This window comes from Malania oleifera, chromosome 5, assembly GCF_029873635.1.
Source record: "Malania oleifera isolate guangnan ecotype guangnan chromosome 5, ASM2987363v1, whole genome shotgun sequence".
In the NCBI taxonomy this organism is placed as follows: Eukaryota; Viridiplantae; Streptophyta; class Magnoliopsida; order Santalales; family Ximeniaceae; genus Malania; species Malania oleifera.
The window spans coordinates 108,974,499-108,990,312 of record NC_080421.1 but is presented as its reverse complement, the minus strand read 5'-3'; the positions used below and the strand labels follow the sequence as shown (position 1 = coordinate 108,990,312).

Here is a 15,814-nt window from a genome sequence, read left to right as displayed (position 1 = left end):
CAACATTTTCCCACCTTCAAATTTTTAAATTTTCCAATGTATATCGAGACTTCTTTCTTAGAGCATCTGCCACAACATTCACCCCGGGACGATAATGGAGTTCAAAATCCTATTCTTCCAAATACTCCTCCCACCACCTTTGCCTTAAGTTCAATTCCCTCTTAACTAAGAGCACACTTTAATGTGCAAAGGTGTACACATTCCAAAAAATCACAAAATTCTATTTCAAATATTCCAGTATCACAAATGGTAACTCATTCCTTGCAGTGACTATTTACACAAGATAAGATCATAGTGTAGCATTCCGGGAGAAAAACGTCAATGGTTTGCCGTGACTTTTCTAGAACCGTCGATTGTTCCAAAAAAATCATTGAAAACCCTCGATGAATTTCTGTTTTCGGCTGCAAGACAAAATTCCAAAATTCCAATTGGCTCATTGTATTTTACTCCACTTTGCATCCTATATCCGATCGTTCTAACAACACCCAACCTACCCATTCCTATCATCCTCCTACTTCATACCTATACTTTGGTAATAATCATTGCTATAATTTACAGAATCTATATCCATAGCTCTGATACAAACTGTGACGACCCGGAAAATTTCGTTCAATTTCTCTAATACCACTTGTAATAACCTAAATGTTTCTTATTATAATAATCATTGATACAGACAGCGGAGGACCTTAAATGCATATTACCAGAGTACTAAACTATCTTAATATAACAATATCAATCCCATTATCACAATAAAGATCTGAACTCATTAAAACATAAATAAAATAATATAATTTTAAACACGGCCTTCTGTCCCACCTAAGCTTTACTACGCTACTCTGATCACTTTTATACTCCACATGACATCTGAAAAAATATTGGATAATCATGAGGTGAGACACCTCTCAGTAAGATGGAATAGATTATCATCAGTGTGTAACAAATGAGTTTTTAAGTGTAAACATAATACTCTCGTTTATTTAACTGTACATGAAATGATTCTTGAAAACTGTACTCATTTGTATAACTAAAAATATTTGAATTTCTGGATAACATACTTTCGGCTCAATATAGCTTATTTACATAAGCATAACATAATTATTAATTTAACTTTAATTGAAAAGGCATTTGTATAAATCGTGACCCACACCTATACAATTTAAAATACACATTTTCTACTCAAACATACTTTTAGCTAAATAAATAATTCTATTTTCGTAAATCTATGTATACACATAGAAGAATTTCCCCTGATTGGACTATCATATAATATCATGTATAATCCTCAGTGATTGTATTGTGCAGCCCGAAGGCTGGACTTAGTCATGGCTGGCCTACCAAGTTAAGTTAAAAATGTTATGTCTGCAGTACTATTGCCTACCCAACCTGGTCTAGACCCAGTGGGTAAACCTGCTCCTGCAATACATCACTCCATGGGCCAATCGACTGCCATCCGCCTATACTTTATCTGAAAGTATGGCTGCATTGCATGTCGTGCTAGTTGCAGTATCGTGCTCTAAATCATAACTAGTTCATTAGGGTTTTGATACCATATAATACACTTTATAAAATAAAATTGTAACATGATCTCATTTTCATAAGTCTGTATAAAATCTAACATGTTCACACTTTTGTATAAATCTGTCATATCGTATTTCTGTATAAATCTGTCATTTCATAACTCAACATAAAGTCGTCTGAATTTGGCATAAAGCCGTTTAAACTGTCATTTCATACTGAACTTGACATAAAGTCGGCTGAACTGCCATATCATAATTTCGTGTAAATCTGTCATATCATAATTCTGTATAAAACTATATTTTGTTTTTCATAAAATATTCTAAACATATTCATTACTCATGCCACACAATTTAAGTGATAATTCATAATATAATAATCTATCTAGAATAACTATATTCTTCTGTTGAAAAATAATAGTATAATCATCTAATAACCTGCCTACAATAACTATATTTTTCTACTAAAAAATAATGATATAATCATCTAATAATCTGCCTAGGATAACTATATTTTTCTACTGAAAAATAATGGTGTTATCATTTCTAGGATTTTACTTAAACTCAAATACCCGAATTTTCTCAAAACATACATATAATAATTCTAAATTTCCATTTTCATATATTTGAATATTTAGAAAAAACATATATATTAGATGTTCAGTTAAATTTCTGAAAATAACTGACATAATTTATTTCCCTTACCTTAACCCTGAAGTAATTCCTATGACGTTCCAACGACGAATCCACTCCGATTAAAACGTTTAGGAGCGAAGCTGAAACCCGAATATGATATTTGTTTTTCGATTCAACGAAGAGAGAGAGAGAGAGAGAGAGAGAGAGAGAGAGAGGGCCAGGGGGTCTTCAATCTTCAATTGAAGATGAATTGAATCTTCTTCCTAAAGATTCATCACCTTTACACTTATATATATATATATATATATATATATATATATATATATATATAAATTAATTAATCATTTTATTTTTTTATTTTTTATTTCTTAAAATATATTGAGAAAGTCAGGGAGTGGAAACACACATGGTGAAATTTGAATCAAAGGGTTGGGTCTTGAATGTTGGTATAATTTTCAACGAGTGTTTGGACCTAGATTGTCGTTTTTGACCTTTTAAAATGAAAAACTAAAGAGGAAGTGTGGAAACTTTACTTTGGATTGTTGTAAATGTACACTTGTTAATTGAGTACTTTATAAACATTTTTTTTTAAATGTATTTAATTAAAAAGCCATGCCTAGCTACAACAATTGGTTTTCAAATTTCAATAGAGGGCGTGGTAATGCACAAAATAATAAAATAATAAAATTTATATTACTGTGTTAATAAAATGACATAATATACGTGCGCTTGATCGGTTTCTAGTTTCAATTTCAGCTATTGAAGTATGTCATTTCTGGTTTTAGTTTCAATTTTCAAATTTTCTTTCAGCTTTAATTTTCAAAAATTTTGACAATAATTCCAATCAAACTGTGTTCCATGAAATGGATCACGGAAGAAGACGTATCCGATAAATGAATGCCTCCCACTGGCTGGCCATTCGTCAAGGCCCAGAAATCCGCTGGACATCGAGGAGCTAAACAAGTTACCGCCCGTGGGTCCTTTAAACAAGCGGCGGGAGAGACTACTTTATTTATTCCATTCCGAACAAATACAAAGGTCAAAGGCTTTATTATTAAGAAAGTAAAAGGAGGTTATTCAGTAGCCGTCGTGGGTTTCAGTACTTTACTTCCATTCCGTCCTATCATAAGTCAAAGGATATCGAATAACTCGATTTTCAATCAAAGAAAAATAGATCCAATATGTCTCATATGCTCAGAGTTTTCACTAATTATTGGCTTTTTGCAGAATAAATATGATTGCAATAGCTGAAGAGTTCAAAACTGGTAAGGAACAAAAGAATAATCTTCTTTTAATTTACAAAAAATAAATTAATTAACAGCCATGAATGTGGTTTCTGTACAAGTGAGAATCTACACAACCACCAAAGCCTGAAGGCTTATCATACACGAAATACAGAAACCAGAGCTGCTGCTGCCTGTGGATCTGATGGTCGGTATCAGCTTTGAAAACCACAACAGAAGCTCAAGCCTCAATGGACACCTTAACAAAATGGAGCCCAAAAATTTTCTCCAGTGACCCAAATATTCATCCAGCAGATCTACCTGCTTGTTGTCTTGTTCTCGACCCGGTACTTTCCTCCTGTACAAACCTGCATTAACATGAAACATCGAAAAGAATATGAGAGAGAGAGAGAGAGAGAGAGAGAGAGAGAGGATACATTCCATATGATCCCCATAAACATAATGCTTGAAAAGAAAAATTTATTAAACGTCATGGATCAAGAGAGGGGTTTACACACTCGAATGACTTGGGACCAGATCCATTTCTCTCACTGGGAGATGGCTCTTGGTAATAATGAACTGAAATAAAATCTTCACTTGAGGCCAATGCTCGCTCTGGAGACCCTTGAAACATTTCAGTTGGACTACTTCTAGAGGATATTCCTGCAATAAAAAATGTGAAATGACATGAATATGAATTCTCCAACTGGAGTTGGTTCGGTAAGAATCCCTCCACAATAAAATAAATACATCAGGCATTCAGATCCCAAACATTTAGGACATGCAAACAAGAGATGCTGCTGAGCAAATAGGCTAGAGAATAAGAATGAAACATTTAGACATTGTAAAACATTTGTTCAATGACATTCTATTAACAGCTCAAACCCTAAGGAAGTACCAAATATGAAATCAATATAAGTAGAAGCGCACCGTTAATGCCCAAGATGCATATTAGATTCAATTCCCAAGCCAAAAGCTTCCTAACAATAATCCAGGTTCTTCTAGTCTGGCAAGTTATTGTACAACAACTAATGGACAAATCACAGAGAGGTGATAGACTTCTACACAAAACATTCTCCATCAGTCCATCTCAGCTTATGCCAACTGGTCCATAAATTAAAAGAGAACACTATTCTGACTTCTAACAAATCACGTCTTTCCCCCCAGCAGAGGGCATAAAGTTGTTTCATGAAAGACATAAGAGAGTGCTTTGAAGCCGAGTCTACTCCAAAGTAGTGCATGGTTGAGTCCATGATGTGAAAAACTTGTATTTATTAAAGTTGCATGCATCGGTTGACATTTCTTACAACAGCCTCCGTAAACAAGCAAACAAATGCAAGAGAAGGTTACATTTATTCAACAGTATATTTTTGTATGGAGGGAAGATTTAAAATCAAAGTCATTCGAAATTTGAACATGGTGACTAAAGCAAACAATGTTACTAGTTTGCAAAATTCATACTAAATAAATTAATATGGACCACATGGTCATACTTGCATAGGAAAATGTTTTATCAATGTGAGTCGGCAATCTTTAAGCTTACAAATTAAAATTACTTCAATTAAACCAAGCCAATAGAATCACAAATTATAGCATTACAAAGCTCAAATGGAAAGGGAGCCTTGGCGCAACGGTACAGTCATTGCTGTTTGACTTAGGGATCATGGGTTCAAGGTGTGGAGACTGCCTCTTGCAAAAATGTACGGTAAGGTTGCATATTATAAACCTGTCAAGGTTTCTCCATTCCCCCAGACCTCACATACGCAGAAGCTTCATGCACTGGGCTGTCCTTTAAAGCTCATATTGTTTTCATGGTCCAAGATCCAGCTCTAATCTATTTGGAAAGGTTTGGGCTTAGTTGTTTAAGAGATCGAGTCAAATAAGCATTCCTTTCATTTATACATGTGGTTAAATTTTGTTAAATCGTAGTTTGCTGACCATGCACAACTTAAATTTACAACCCAAAATGTGTCTGCCTCAACCAACAAAAAGAAGAAAAGACCAAAGATACACCTTCAATACAAGTGCATATAACTCTTAATCTAATTCATTAGCCTTTTGGGACTTGGGTATTTAGAGATGCATCATCTCAAGACAGTCCCAGACTCCCAGATTCTGCCTTCTATCTTAATTGGTCAACACACTACTGTCATTCACCATTTTTTCATGGTAATTTACCATGAATTTCAACAGAAAGTGTGGGCTCTATAGAGAGCATCACAGTAACAACATATGACGTCCAGCTGACAAGCCACAAGTATTAAGGTCCATTATACCTTTTAAAGCTTCGTATTCAGTGTTGGCCTATAACCTAATAGCTTAAACTTTTAGCTAAAGTGGTATTCTAACATGGAATTAGAGTCAGTTACCAAGAGGTCTTAGGTTCTAGTCTCATTGCTCGCATTTATTCTGTGATGTTTAAAAAATTAATGTATTCCCTGTAATGGGTGTTATCTATCGTGTGTGTTTATCTCTCAATATGCTGGTGGGCTGAACATGCAGGGGAATGTTAAAGCTTGGTATAAATTGTTGGAACAACACCTAATAGCTTAAGGTTTTAGGTAAAGTGGTATTCTAACAATACCAAATGTCATTCATAGTAACATGTTGATTATTCACTTATTCTAGTGCTTAATAATAATCGTCTTACCCAATTTGAGGGCTCAAGAACCATGAGGGGACCATGATTGGATGGTCATGGCCCTGATCATGAGCTTACAATGGAAGCTAGCATTAGTGTTGATTCTTTTATCTTCTTTGCAGGTGAATTGGTGATGTTTGGGCCTTGTATCAACCCCTTATCTAATTTTAGCTTTATGATGAAACTTAAAACTTCTTAAATGGAAATACAAGTATACACCAAATATCATGTACATCAGCAACAAAAGAAATTGGACAAAGTGCAGATAGCCAAGAGAGAAAATTTTGGGTAATGTATTGACAATCATATAAAACGTTTGATGGAAAACAGCAGAATCTATTAAGAGTGGTCTAATATATTCAACAATTTACACAAAAGAATCAAAGACATGTAACTAACTAATATAGCAAATAAACACATAAATAAATCAGTATGGCAAAGAGAAAGATGGTGGCAAGGAAATTTGAAAGTGCAGCAGCACCTTGGAATATAATAATGACAAAGAAGATAATCGTGATGATCATAGCAGATAAACTGCTACTTGAAGATGATCTCTTGGCTGCTTTCATTTTCTTCAGTGCTTTCATTCATTCAATCCTTTCACGCTTCCTCATGGCACGCTCAGATATCTCCTTCACCAATTTCTGATCAGTAGCATCCAACAATGGGCCTTTGGGCGGCCGAGGTGGCTTTGAAGCCCTTTTAGAGTTTGACTTATTATGCTTCTCCTTCACACATTTTTCCTCCACCAAGGAATCATACTCCTGATTCCGTTCTCTTCCTGGACTCCTGTCTATCAACAACTCAACTCTATCAGTTGCAACCTCATTAGAATTTCCCCAGTTGCAATGTTCACGCTCAACAGATTCATTACAATCCAGAAAACCACCCAGAATCCCACTTAACATTTTATTTCTGTCTACTACTCAGAACAGGGTCGTTGCAGCCATCCTCTTCGCTAGTAGTCCCTCCACTCTCAAGATCTGCTTCGAGGTCTATTTCTCTGGAATCCATTTGCTCTATTTGAGGGTATTTTTTTTTGCTCTTTCTGGGGTGCTCTCCCACCCTTATTGTATCTGACCACAGAGCTTGCTCTTAACTAGAGATAACCCTTTGTTTTCTTTCCAGCCAAATTGCAAACTTAACTAGAGATACCCGCACCACAATCCTCACAAGGTAAAGAGCCCTCTGTTTTTTTCTTTTATTTCCAAAGCAAGAATTTCAAAGTGCAGTTGGAACTGCTCAAATGGAAAGAAAAATCTGCAAAAGTTGAATTTGAACCACAAACTTCAGCAAGCAAATGAAAGAATTAATAAACAAATAAATTAATAAATTGGCTCCTTAAAAAAACAAAATTTTTATCATCCAGCTGAAGAGTTTCCTCATCATCAAATTACAAAATATATATGTAAATATCCGGAGTGAAATTACACAGATAATATCATCAAACAGCCGCCGAGCTTCAAGCACTGAGTTTATTCCTCTATACCTAAGAGAAACGGCATCATAAGAAAATTAAATTTCAAACACAGTATCTCAAAAATCATTTCAAAACAAAATTTTCGCCTTAGATCATCTTCAAACCGCGTTGAGCAAAAAATCAGCGAAAACGACACAGGAAAACATAGAATTAGAGGAAGGCCTCAAATGCAGAAGCAATGCAGCTACAGAAAAATCAACCGCAAAACCCACTAAAAATCTATAAAATTCATTCAAAAAATGACGGGACGGAGCGCATTAAATCATGAAAACAGAGGAAAACAACACAACAAACAACAAAATACAAACGAAATGGACAAAAATCTTACAAAAAATCTGATTGCACTGGATAACTCTTAAAAAAGAAATGAATTCAAAGAACAAGGAAACTAACCCGAGATCCGACGGCAGGGACGACCGATTAGAGATACTGACCGAAACAAAATATTCTCAGGTTACCAAATTTGGAGCCTTTTGTCCGTCTTATCTGTTTTCCTCTCTGAAATCAAAAATGTTTTTTGAAAACGTTTTCTAAAAGCACTTTTTGAGAGTGTGGGGGCGAATTTATAGTAATTCTTTTGGCTAAATTAAGCAGATAATTATTAACTGGCCCCGTAACTGAAGCACAACGGCTCGGCGCAAGCCAGCCGTCTCATCATGAGCCTGTTGGTTCCGGTGGGCGGCTTCCTAATCAGCTAATCCTAGAACGTGTGTGGGCTCATCCGGCGGCGGCGCCACCTGTGCTGCGGTTATTTCAAAATCCAGAAGGACCGAACGTGCGTCGCGGAGGACGACCGGCGACCCACTCTCTCGTTGATGTACAATAATATGACTTATTCGCCGTCTGATCTGTTGACTTGACTTGGTTCAGAAGTCGTCCCTTTGATGTAAACTGAGCCGTTAGATTAAGCCTCATTTTGATTGTAAAAAATAGCAACCAGAATAATGCCCATTCGGCAATAATTGGGCGATCGAACTAATGACAGGTGCCCCCGGGGGTTGGTGGGGGAAAGGAAAAAACTGTGGCCATTCACAAGCTGCCACATAGGTGGAGGTAGATGCTGGGCCCACTTTTTCTTATAGGCTCCTGATAATCAGGCACCATGAGGGAGAGCATTTTTTATTTTTATTTTTCTGCAAGTAGCTGCTATGCGTTACCTACTAGGCTTCTTGTGTTTGATTCATTAAACTGAATTTTGATGTGCAGGCACGACCAAAGTGTTTGAAAGAAGGGTCACAAGGAATCCGAATCTATAGTGAAAAAAAAAAAAAAAAAAAATTACAATTCATGGATGCACTCTTATGTGCTTGTCTCAAGATCTTTGAAATTGATCTACCATTTATAAAATTAAAAAAAAAAAAAAAACTCTACTTGAACCCAATAATATTGTGCAAAAAGATTGAAAAAAAGATGAACCTATATGAAGGGCAAAATTGGTGGTAAATAGAGGCAAGATTATGACGCCCCCAATTATTATTCCCTAATAAATGTCCCTAATCAAGTTGTAACTTTCACCATCTTAATAATTATCCTTTAAAACGAAAATTAATGAGGGCGTGCCTCTAATGCCTACAAAAGGGATTTTGTAAAAGAGACAGACATATCATTCTCACCCTTTCTCTTACTGTTATAATTATATAATCCTTCCAAATTCTCTAACTTAGACATTGAAGTGATCCTCAGAATACACCGGGTCCTCCAAGTCTTTTTTTTTTTTTTTTTTGTTCTTAGTAAGTGCTCAAGGTCAAGTTTGAGGTCGAGGTAAAGGTCAATCCGTATTTTTCGGCCAAATTCTGGCTGCAACAATTGGCGTTGTCAGCGGGAAACTTCAGAAGGATTTCTTTCTTTGACCTTGATTATGACCACATCACACAACTCAAAAATGAGGAGCAATCATAATTAATCCTATTCGATTCACTCCTTGCCACTATATCATCCACCACAAACTGCACTCTTAGACCAATTCCTAACTTTCCAAAGAAGGGTAGAAGATATGCTTAGGATGATCCTACAAGAGAGGATCTAGTAGAACCCAATCAGGAAACAAATCAGTAGAAACAACACCCAAAGAGAAATTAGTAGCACACATGAAGTGACCTTGAAAATCTCAAACCAGGCAAAAAAAAAAAAAAAGAAAAACGAAAAAAGATGTTAACAGTGTAGGCATCAATGAGCAATGATCTTAGGAATTTGAAGAAAATTCAAGAATATTGATCATCAAAAAGGGGGAAATTGTTGATGTAGAGACTTGAAAAATTTAATTAATGAAAGTAATAAAAGAAAAAGAAATGAAAGCGAAGGAAAAGGAAAATGGGGGGATCAACATGGGTTCGTCGACCAATCAATGGTCTTCATCGACGAATGTCCTTATAGGTCTCGTCGACGAAGTACACGTGTCTCGTCGACGAGAAGATACCGAGAGTTAGGGAATTTCAGGTTTGTCGATGAACCAGCCTCCTCATCGACGAAGTGTCTTCATGGGCTCGTCGACAAATGCTGGCCTATAAATAGACCCCGGGTCATTTTTAGCATAATTTCTCTCATTCTCTCTCTCTCTCTCTCTCTCTCTCTCACGAGGGTTTCGGTCGTCCTTCTTTCTCTCTTCGATTTCTACTCTGTTTTAGGCCGAATCAACAATCAGAAGATATCACGAGGTTCGTGAGAAGATTTTCTACAACTTAACTGAAGCAAATTTTCAATTAGGAGTTCCAGGGCACCATTCCAAAATTAGGGTAAGTGAAGTATTTTAGGGTTTAATGGCCTATTTGAAGTATTCGAAACCTAGGAAGTGTTAAATGAGAATTGTTTTGGGAATTAAGTTGATTAATTTGGGGAAATGTGAATTTTGGGCTTTTGAGTTACGAACGTCGGGAAGCGTAGGACTTAGAGTATCTGTGGACCTCTCAATAAGTCAAGTAAAGGGAATAACTTATAAAAGTATTTTAGAAATTATGGGTTGAATAAATATATGAAAATGGTGATATGATATTTTAACTGTATATATTATGATATGAATAATAGATGAAACAGTGTGGCATATAAGTTATACTGAGAACATGTTTGAAACCAAGTAGTGTGAAATGCATGGTGAATTATGAGAATATAAGAAAACATATATTGAAATGTTTTTGTGTAGAAAAGAATATAAGAGAAACCTAGTTATGTTTATATATAGAACTGTAATGATAAGAGAATTTTTTTATTGAGTGTTGGCCTAATTGAGTTTTTCAATCTTGTTTTGATGATAACAAAATGAGAGATGTTTTAACATGTGTTGTTTAGTGGCTATATTTTAGGTCTAAGTCTAAAGACACTCACAGTCAATCATGGAAGCAAGCTGGAGATCAATGTTAATCAAGTGAAAGCTTCTCGATATATTGAAGCAATGAACGACAAATGAAGAGTTTAAAGGCCAAGCAAATCTTGAAGTCAAAAGTAAACCTCAAGAGGCTGCAAGACTTAGTGATTAAGGAGATCATGCTTAGAAGGATATTTGTAAGTACTTCAAGTCATTGCTATTTAGATATGTGAAGCTCCTTAAAATACAAAGACTTAGAGACCAGTACTTGAAAAAATCTTGAAAATGTTTTTGAAAAGTGATAATTAAGTTTTTCAAGTAAACTAGATTTTAAAGAAATCAGAAATAGAAAATATTTGAAAAAAGAGGACTGCCCAGCTGACAGACTCAACGAACTAAAAGTACCTAGTCGACTGATAGTACTTAGCCGATTAACCATTTTTTAACGTGGCTCAGTCAGCCGACTGATAGGAAACCTACAACAAAGTTAACTATCCAGCCGACTGATTTTATGAATTGAAAACGCCTAACCGACTGACAGTGCCCAGTTGATTGACTATTTTTAACGTGGTTCAGTCAGTCGACTGACAATTTATCATAATTAATTTTTGAGAGACAGAATGGTGTCAGCCGCTTGTCCAGTCAACTGACTAGTGCAAAAAGTGACCCAGTCAAGTGAGTCAGCTGACTAACTCTGTGAGGAATTTTTCAAATTTAAATCTATGGGAAGATTTTCAAAATTGATTCTCTGATTTAATATCTTTTGAAAAGTTACCTAAATGCTCCATGTTAAATGAGGAAACTTTTCTTTAAGAAGTCTATAAATACCTCCCTTGCTAATTGAAAAACGCATTCAAGCAATACACGATTTCTATGCTAAAACTCTCCTAAAGTTCAATCTTACTCACACCTTTTGCTGGGGGGAAACTCAACGAAATTGTTGGTTGATTGAAAAGTTTGGGTTCTGATTTGCACCTAAAATCCTTATATCAATAAGAAAGAACCTTTGGTGACTTCTAAACCTCAAATTTCACATTTTCTATTTAGTTTTGGTTTTAAAGTACGATTAGAGATTTAACTTGTACAACTTGCTCTGTGTTTCGAGAGTGTTATTGTATGCAGAGATTACTTCATATCCTTTGTAGTTCTTGGACGATTCAAGGTGTTCGGATCGTTGGCTAAACGAGGGGATATCGCTTATAGAGGTGCTGTTCTAGCCTAACTGAAATTAGGAATAGCTTCCCAAGAGGGGGGGTGAATTGGCTTTTAAAAATTTCTTTTGACTTCTTTTAAGAATCCTTAACTTCTTTAAACACTTAACCAATTCTTTAACTTGTTTGTTTAATTTCACCAATCACACAAGAACTTAGTTCTTTTATCCAATCAATAACACAATTAAACAACCAATCAATTAAACACAATCTTCAAACCAAACAATCAATTTATTTGCCAAGTACAAGTTAAACATCAAACAACCAAACCAAGATATAAGGTATTCAACACTTTGGTAATATAAGATCTTGAGATTGTTTGTTAAGCCCCGTGATTATGAATTTGAAAACCTTGTGAAGAATGTAATTTAATATTCAACAATCCTTTCAAAAACACAATAAAGCTTTTGTAGTAAGCCCTAGATATAAATTTTAATCAAGCCCTGTATATATGGATTTGCTTAATATGATGTTCAATACAACATTCAATCACTCTTTCCAAATATTCAAAACTCAAATAAACTTTCAGTTAATTTATCTTTGAGTGTTTAACCAAGAAACGTACTCCCGTATGGTTTCTGCAAGATATGGTTTCACCAACGTACTCCCTTTTGGTTTCCGCAACCCAAATCAAAATTAATCTTTTAAGTTTACTTGATTTCCAAATATGCATAGTATATTTGATTTTCAATTTAAATCATCCATGCAATTTAAATATGTACTAAAAATAAAAAATAGAGAAAGAGAGAGTGAGACGGAGATTTTTACGAGGTTCGGCTTATACCCAGCCTACGTCCTCACCTTTGGCAAACCACCAAAGGATTCACTAAACCTGTTTCATTGATGGGTGGAACAAAACCGATTACAACATTCCTTGGTTAAGGCTAGAGCCTGCCTTCTCCAAACAATATTCTCTCGTTTGATCACTCCTTACATAGGCTAGAGTCCGCCTCTTTAAGCAATATCCCCTTGCTTAGCCAACGATCCAAACACCTTGGAACGTCAATAAAATACAAGAAACATAAGATAAAATCTACGTACAAGTATACTCTCTCAAAGAGCAAGTTAGTACAATTTCAGCACTATATACTTAAATGTAAAATATCAATAGGAAATAGAATGAAGCTCAAGTGTATAATTCACCAATATCCTTCTTAGAAGAGGATTTGCAGTAGGAATTCAAAGGAAGAAGGATCAGCACTTCAGAATTTTCAGCAAAATAATTTTTCAATGAGTGAGCAAGAGAACTTAGGAAGAACAAGAGTACTTTCAGCTCCTTAAAACAGATTTTTCAATTCTTAGGTTTATTTTGTTTTGCAAAACCATGTATTTTAGGCTTTCAAACTTGAAAAAGTTTCCTTAAAGAGTTTCCCTATTTATTAGAATATTTAAGGTTCAAACGGCTATAATTTAAAACATTAGAATTTTAAAAATTTGCCCGTTGAACAGTGTTTAAATGTCTGATAGCAGTGACCTTATTTCAGTATTTTGACCATAACTTTTTCTGTATAACTCCAAATTAAGTTTTCTTAGTGTCAAAAGCTAAGAGAAAATCCTACAACTTTTATGTTAACCACTCTTTAAAATAATGAGTGTTTGATAGAGAAAAATTTACCTTAATGCGGCTGTATAAAAATTGACAGCATTTGGGAAAGACTCTTTTTGGTGCTCTTTATTCCAAAAATGATTCTAACCTTTTTAAAATAAATTTTGACCTTATAAAAATTTTATTTAGGTATTTTAAAAAGTATCTAGGTCTAAGAAGTTAACCTAAGAACTTCAAAATGTTTCAAACGATATTTTAAACATTAAAACACTTACATGAGACTTCTAAAATATTAACATTCTAAGTTCTTGAGTCTTCGTGCTTTGTCCTTGGATTGAATCCATCTTTTCTTCAAGCTTCCATATTCTTTAAGCTTTTTTACTTTGCCTTTCTTTGGATCTTTTGAATTTAATATGCCTTGGCTTTCAATAACTTATTCAAGTCCTCATGTTCTTCAACAAGTAATTCATGTCTTGGCTCATTTAAGCTTCATTTGATCCTTGTGAGCACTTTGACCTTGCTTCCATCATATTTGATCCTTGTGGGCACTTTGACCTTACTTTCACATATATGAACCCTGAAATATCATTACTCACACAAATACATTAAATTTTACTTGTTTGTTAGCATCAAAATAAGATAACAAGATTTTAAGCCTTGTAAGGCCAACACTAACTGAAGGAGTGACTGAACGAGGGTATATCATTTGGAGAGGCGAGCTCTAGCCTGCTGAAGGAGTGTGTAAAGGTTTTTGTTCCACCCGAAAGGAACAAGGTATAGTGAAATCCTTAGGTGGTTGATCTAAGGTGAGGACGTAGGCTGGGGTAAGCCGAACCTCGTAAAAACAGCGGTGTCACTCTCTTTCCCTTACTCTCTTTAAATTTTAGCAAAAATATAAATTGTGTGTATGTTGTAATTCTTTCAAACAACGCATATTGAAAGTTAAATAAACCAAAGCCTAATTTGTTCTTGGGCTTGCGGAAACTGAAAGGGAGTATGTTGGTTAATCGATATTTTGCAAAAATCATAAGGGAGTACGTTGATTAGTTAACAACCCAAAACCAATTAGCTAAAGGTTTATTTAAATTCTGATTTTGACAAAGGGATTGGATGTTATTTTAATCTTCAGTTCAAAGGCCAACTACAGGACTTGCACATTCATATACAGGGTTGCTTAATATTACAAATCAAATATTGATTACTTTTGTTGTATTTGTTTGGCTTGAATAGTTAATCAATTGGTTGTGTATATTGTGGTTGCGGATTGAATAGAGGAAGTAAGTGTTTGAGTGGATTGCCTAATCAATAAGAATATAAGAAGTATTTAAAAGATTGTAAAAAGGCAAGAACCCATAAAAAGACTTTAAGGAATTTTAAATAACCCAATTCACCTCCCCCCTCTTGGGACTACACCTTAGGTTTCAATTGACATCAAAGACCGGTTATAGCAAATCCTAACAAGTAGCTATATAAGGATCTAGATGACACAAATAAGAGTAGCTCCCTTTGGTGAGGGTCAATCCTCAACTACACTACCTATTTTTTGTGGACTCAATTACACCTTTTGGAAGCAACGAATGAGAATCTACCTTCAAACAATGGACTGGAAGGCATGGCATGTTGTCACAAATGGAAATCTGATCCCCACTAAACTAGTAGATAGAAAAGAAGTACCTAAAGAGGAAAAAGAACTAACCGAATCAGATTTCAAAATGCTGCAAATTAACTCAAGTGCAATAAACGCTCTATATTGTGCACTTGATGCAAATGAATTCAATAGAGTAATGACGTGTAAAACAGTTAAAAGAAATTTGGGATAAATTAGAAGTAACCTATAAAGGCACAGTAGATGTTAGGGACAGTAGAATTGTTATGTTAACTAGTGAATACGAAGCTTTTAGGATGAATTCCGATGAAAAAACATATTCCACCCATGAGATGAGTCGCAAAATTCTAAGAGCACTTCCACCTATTTGGGAACCGAAAGCCACTGTAATAACGAAAGGTAGGAACCTTAAAACCACTTATTTATATGAACTAATAGGTTCTTTACTCACATATGAAATGTCAATGAATGAAAGGAATGGTAAAACCAAAGCTCAAGAATCTACAGCATTCAAAGCTTCAAAAGAAAACTCTAGTAGTGAAGAAGAGATGGATGAAGATGAACTAGCTTTCATATCTAAGAAACTTGCAATTTAGAAGGAAAAACAAATTCAAAAGAAGAAATCAAAACTCCAAATCAGCTGAAGAAGAAATTAATAA

At 35.0% G+C, this 15,814-nt stretch overlaps 1 protein-coding gene across 1 annotated transcript; it reads right to left on the bottom strand.

Moving 5' to 3' along the window:
- Positions 1-3,350: 3,350 nt before the first annotated feature.
- LOC131154810 (uncharacterized) lies at positions 3,351-8,301 on the bottom strand. Its single transcript, XM_058107574.1, is given in 4 exon segments — positions 3,351-3,741; positions 3,892-4,036; positions 6,496-7,274; positions 7,888-8,301. Coding segments are annotated over 3 exon segments (636 nt in total). The 5' UTR covers positions 6,923-7,274; positions 7,888-8,301; the 3' UTR covers positions 3,351-3,677.
- Between the last annotated feature and the right edge of the window lie 7,513 nt (positions 8,302-15,814).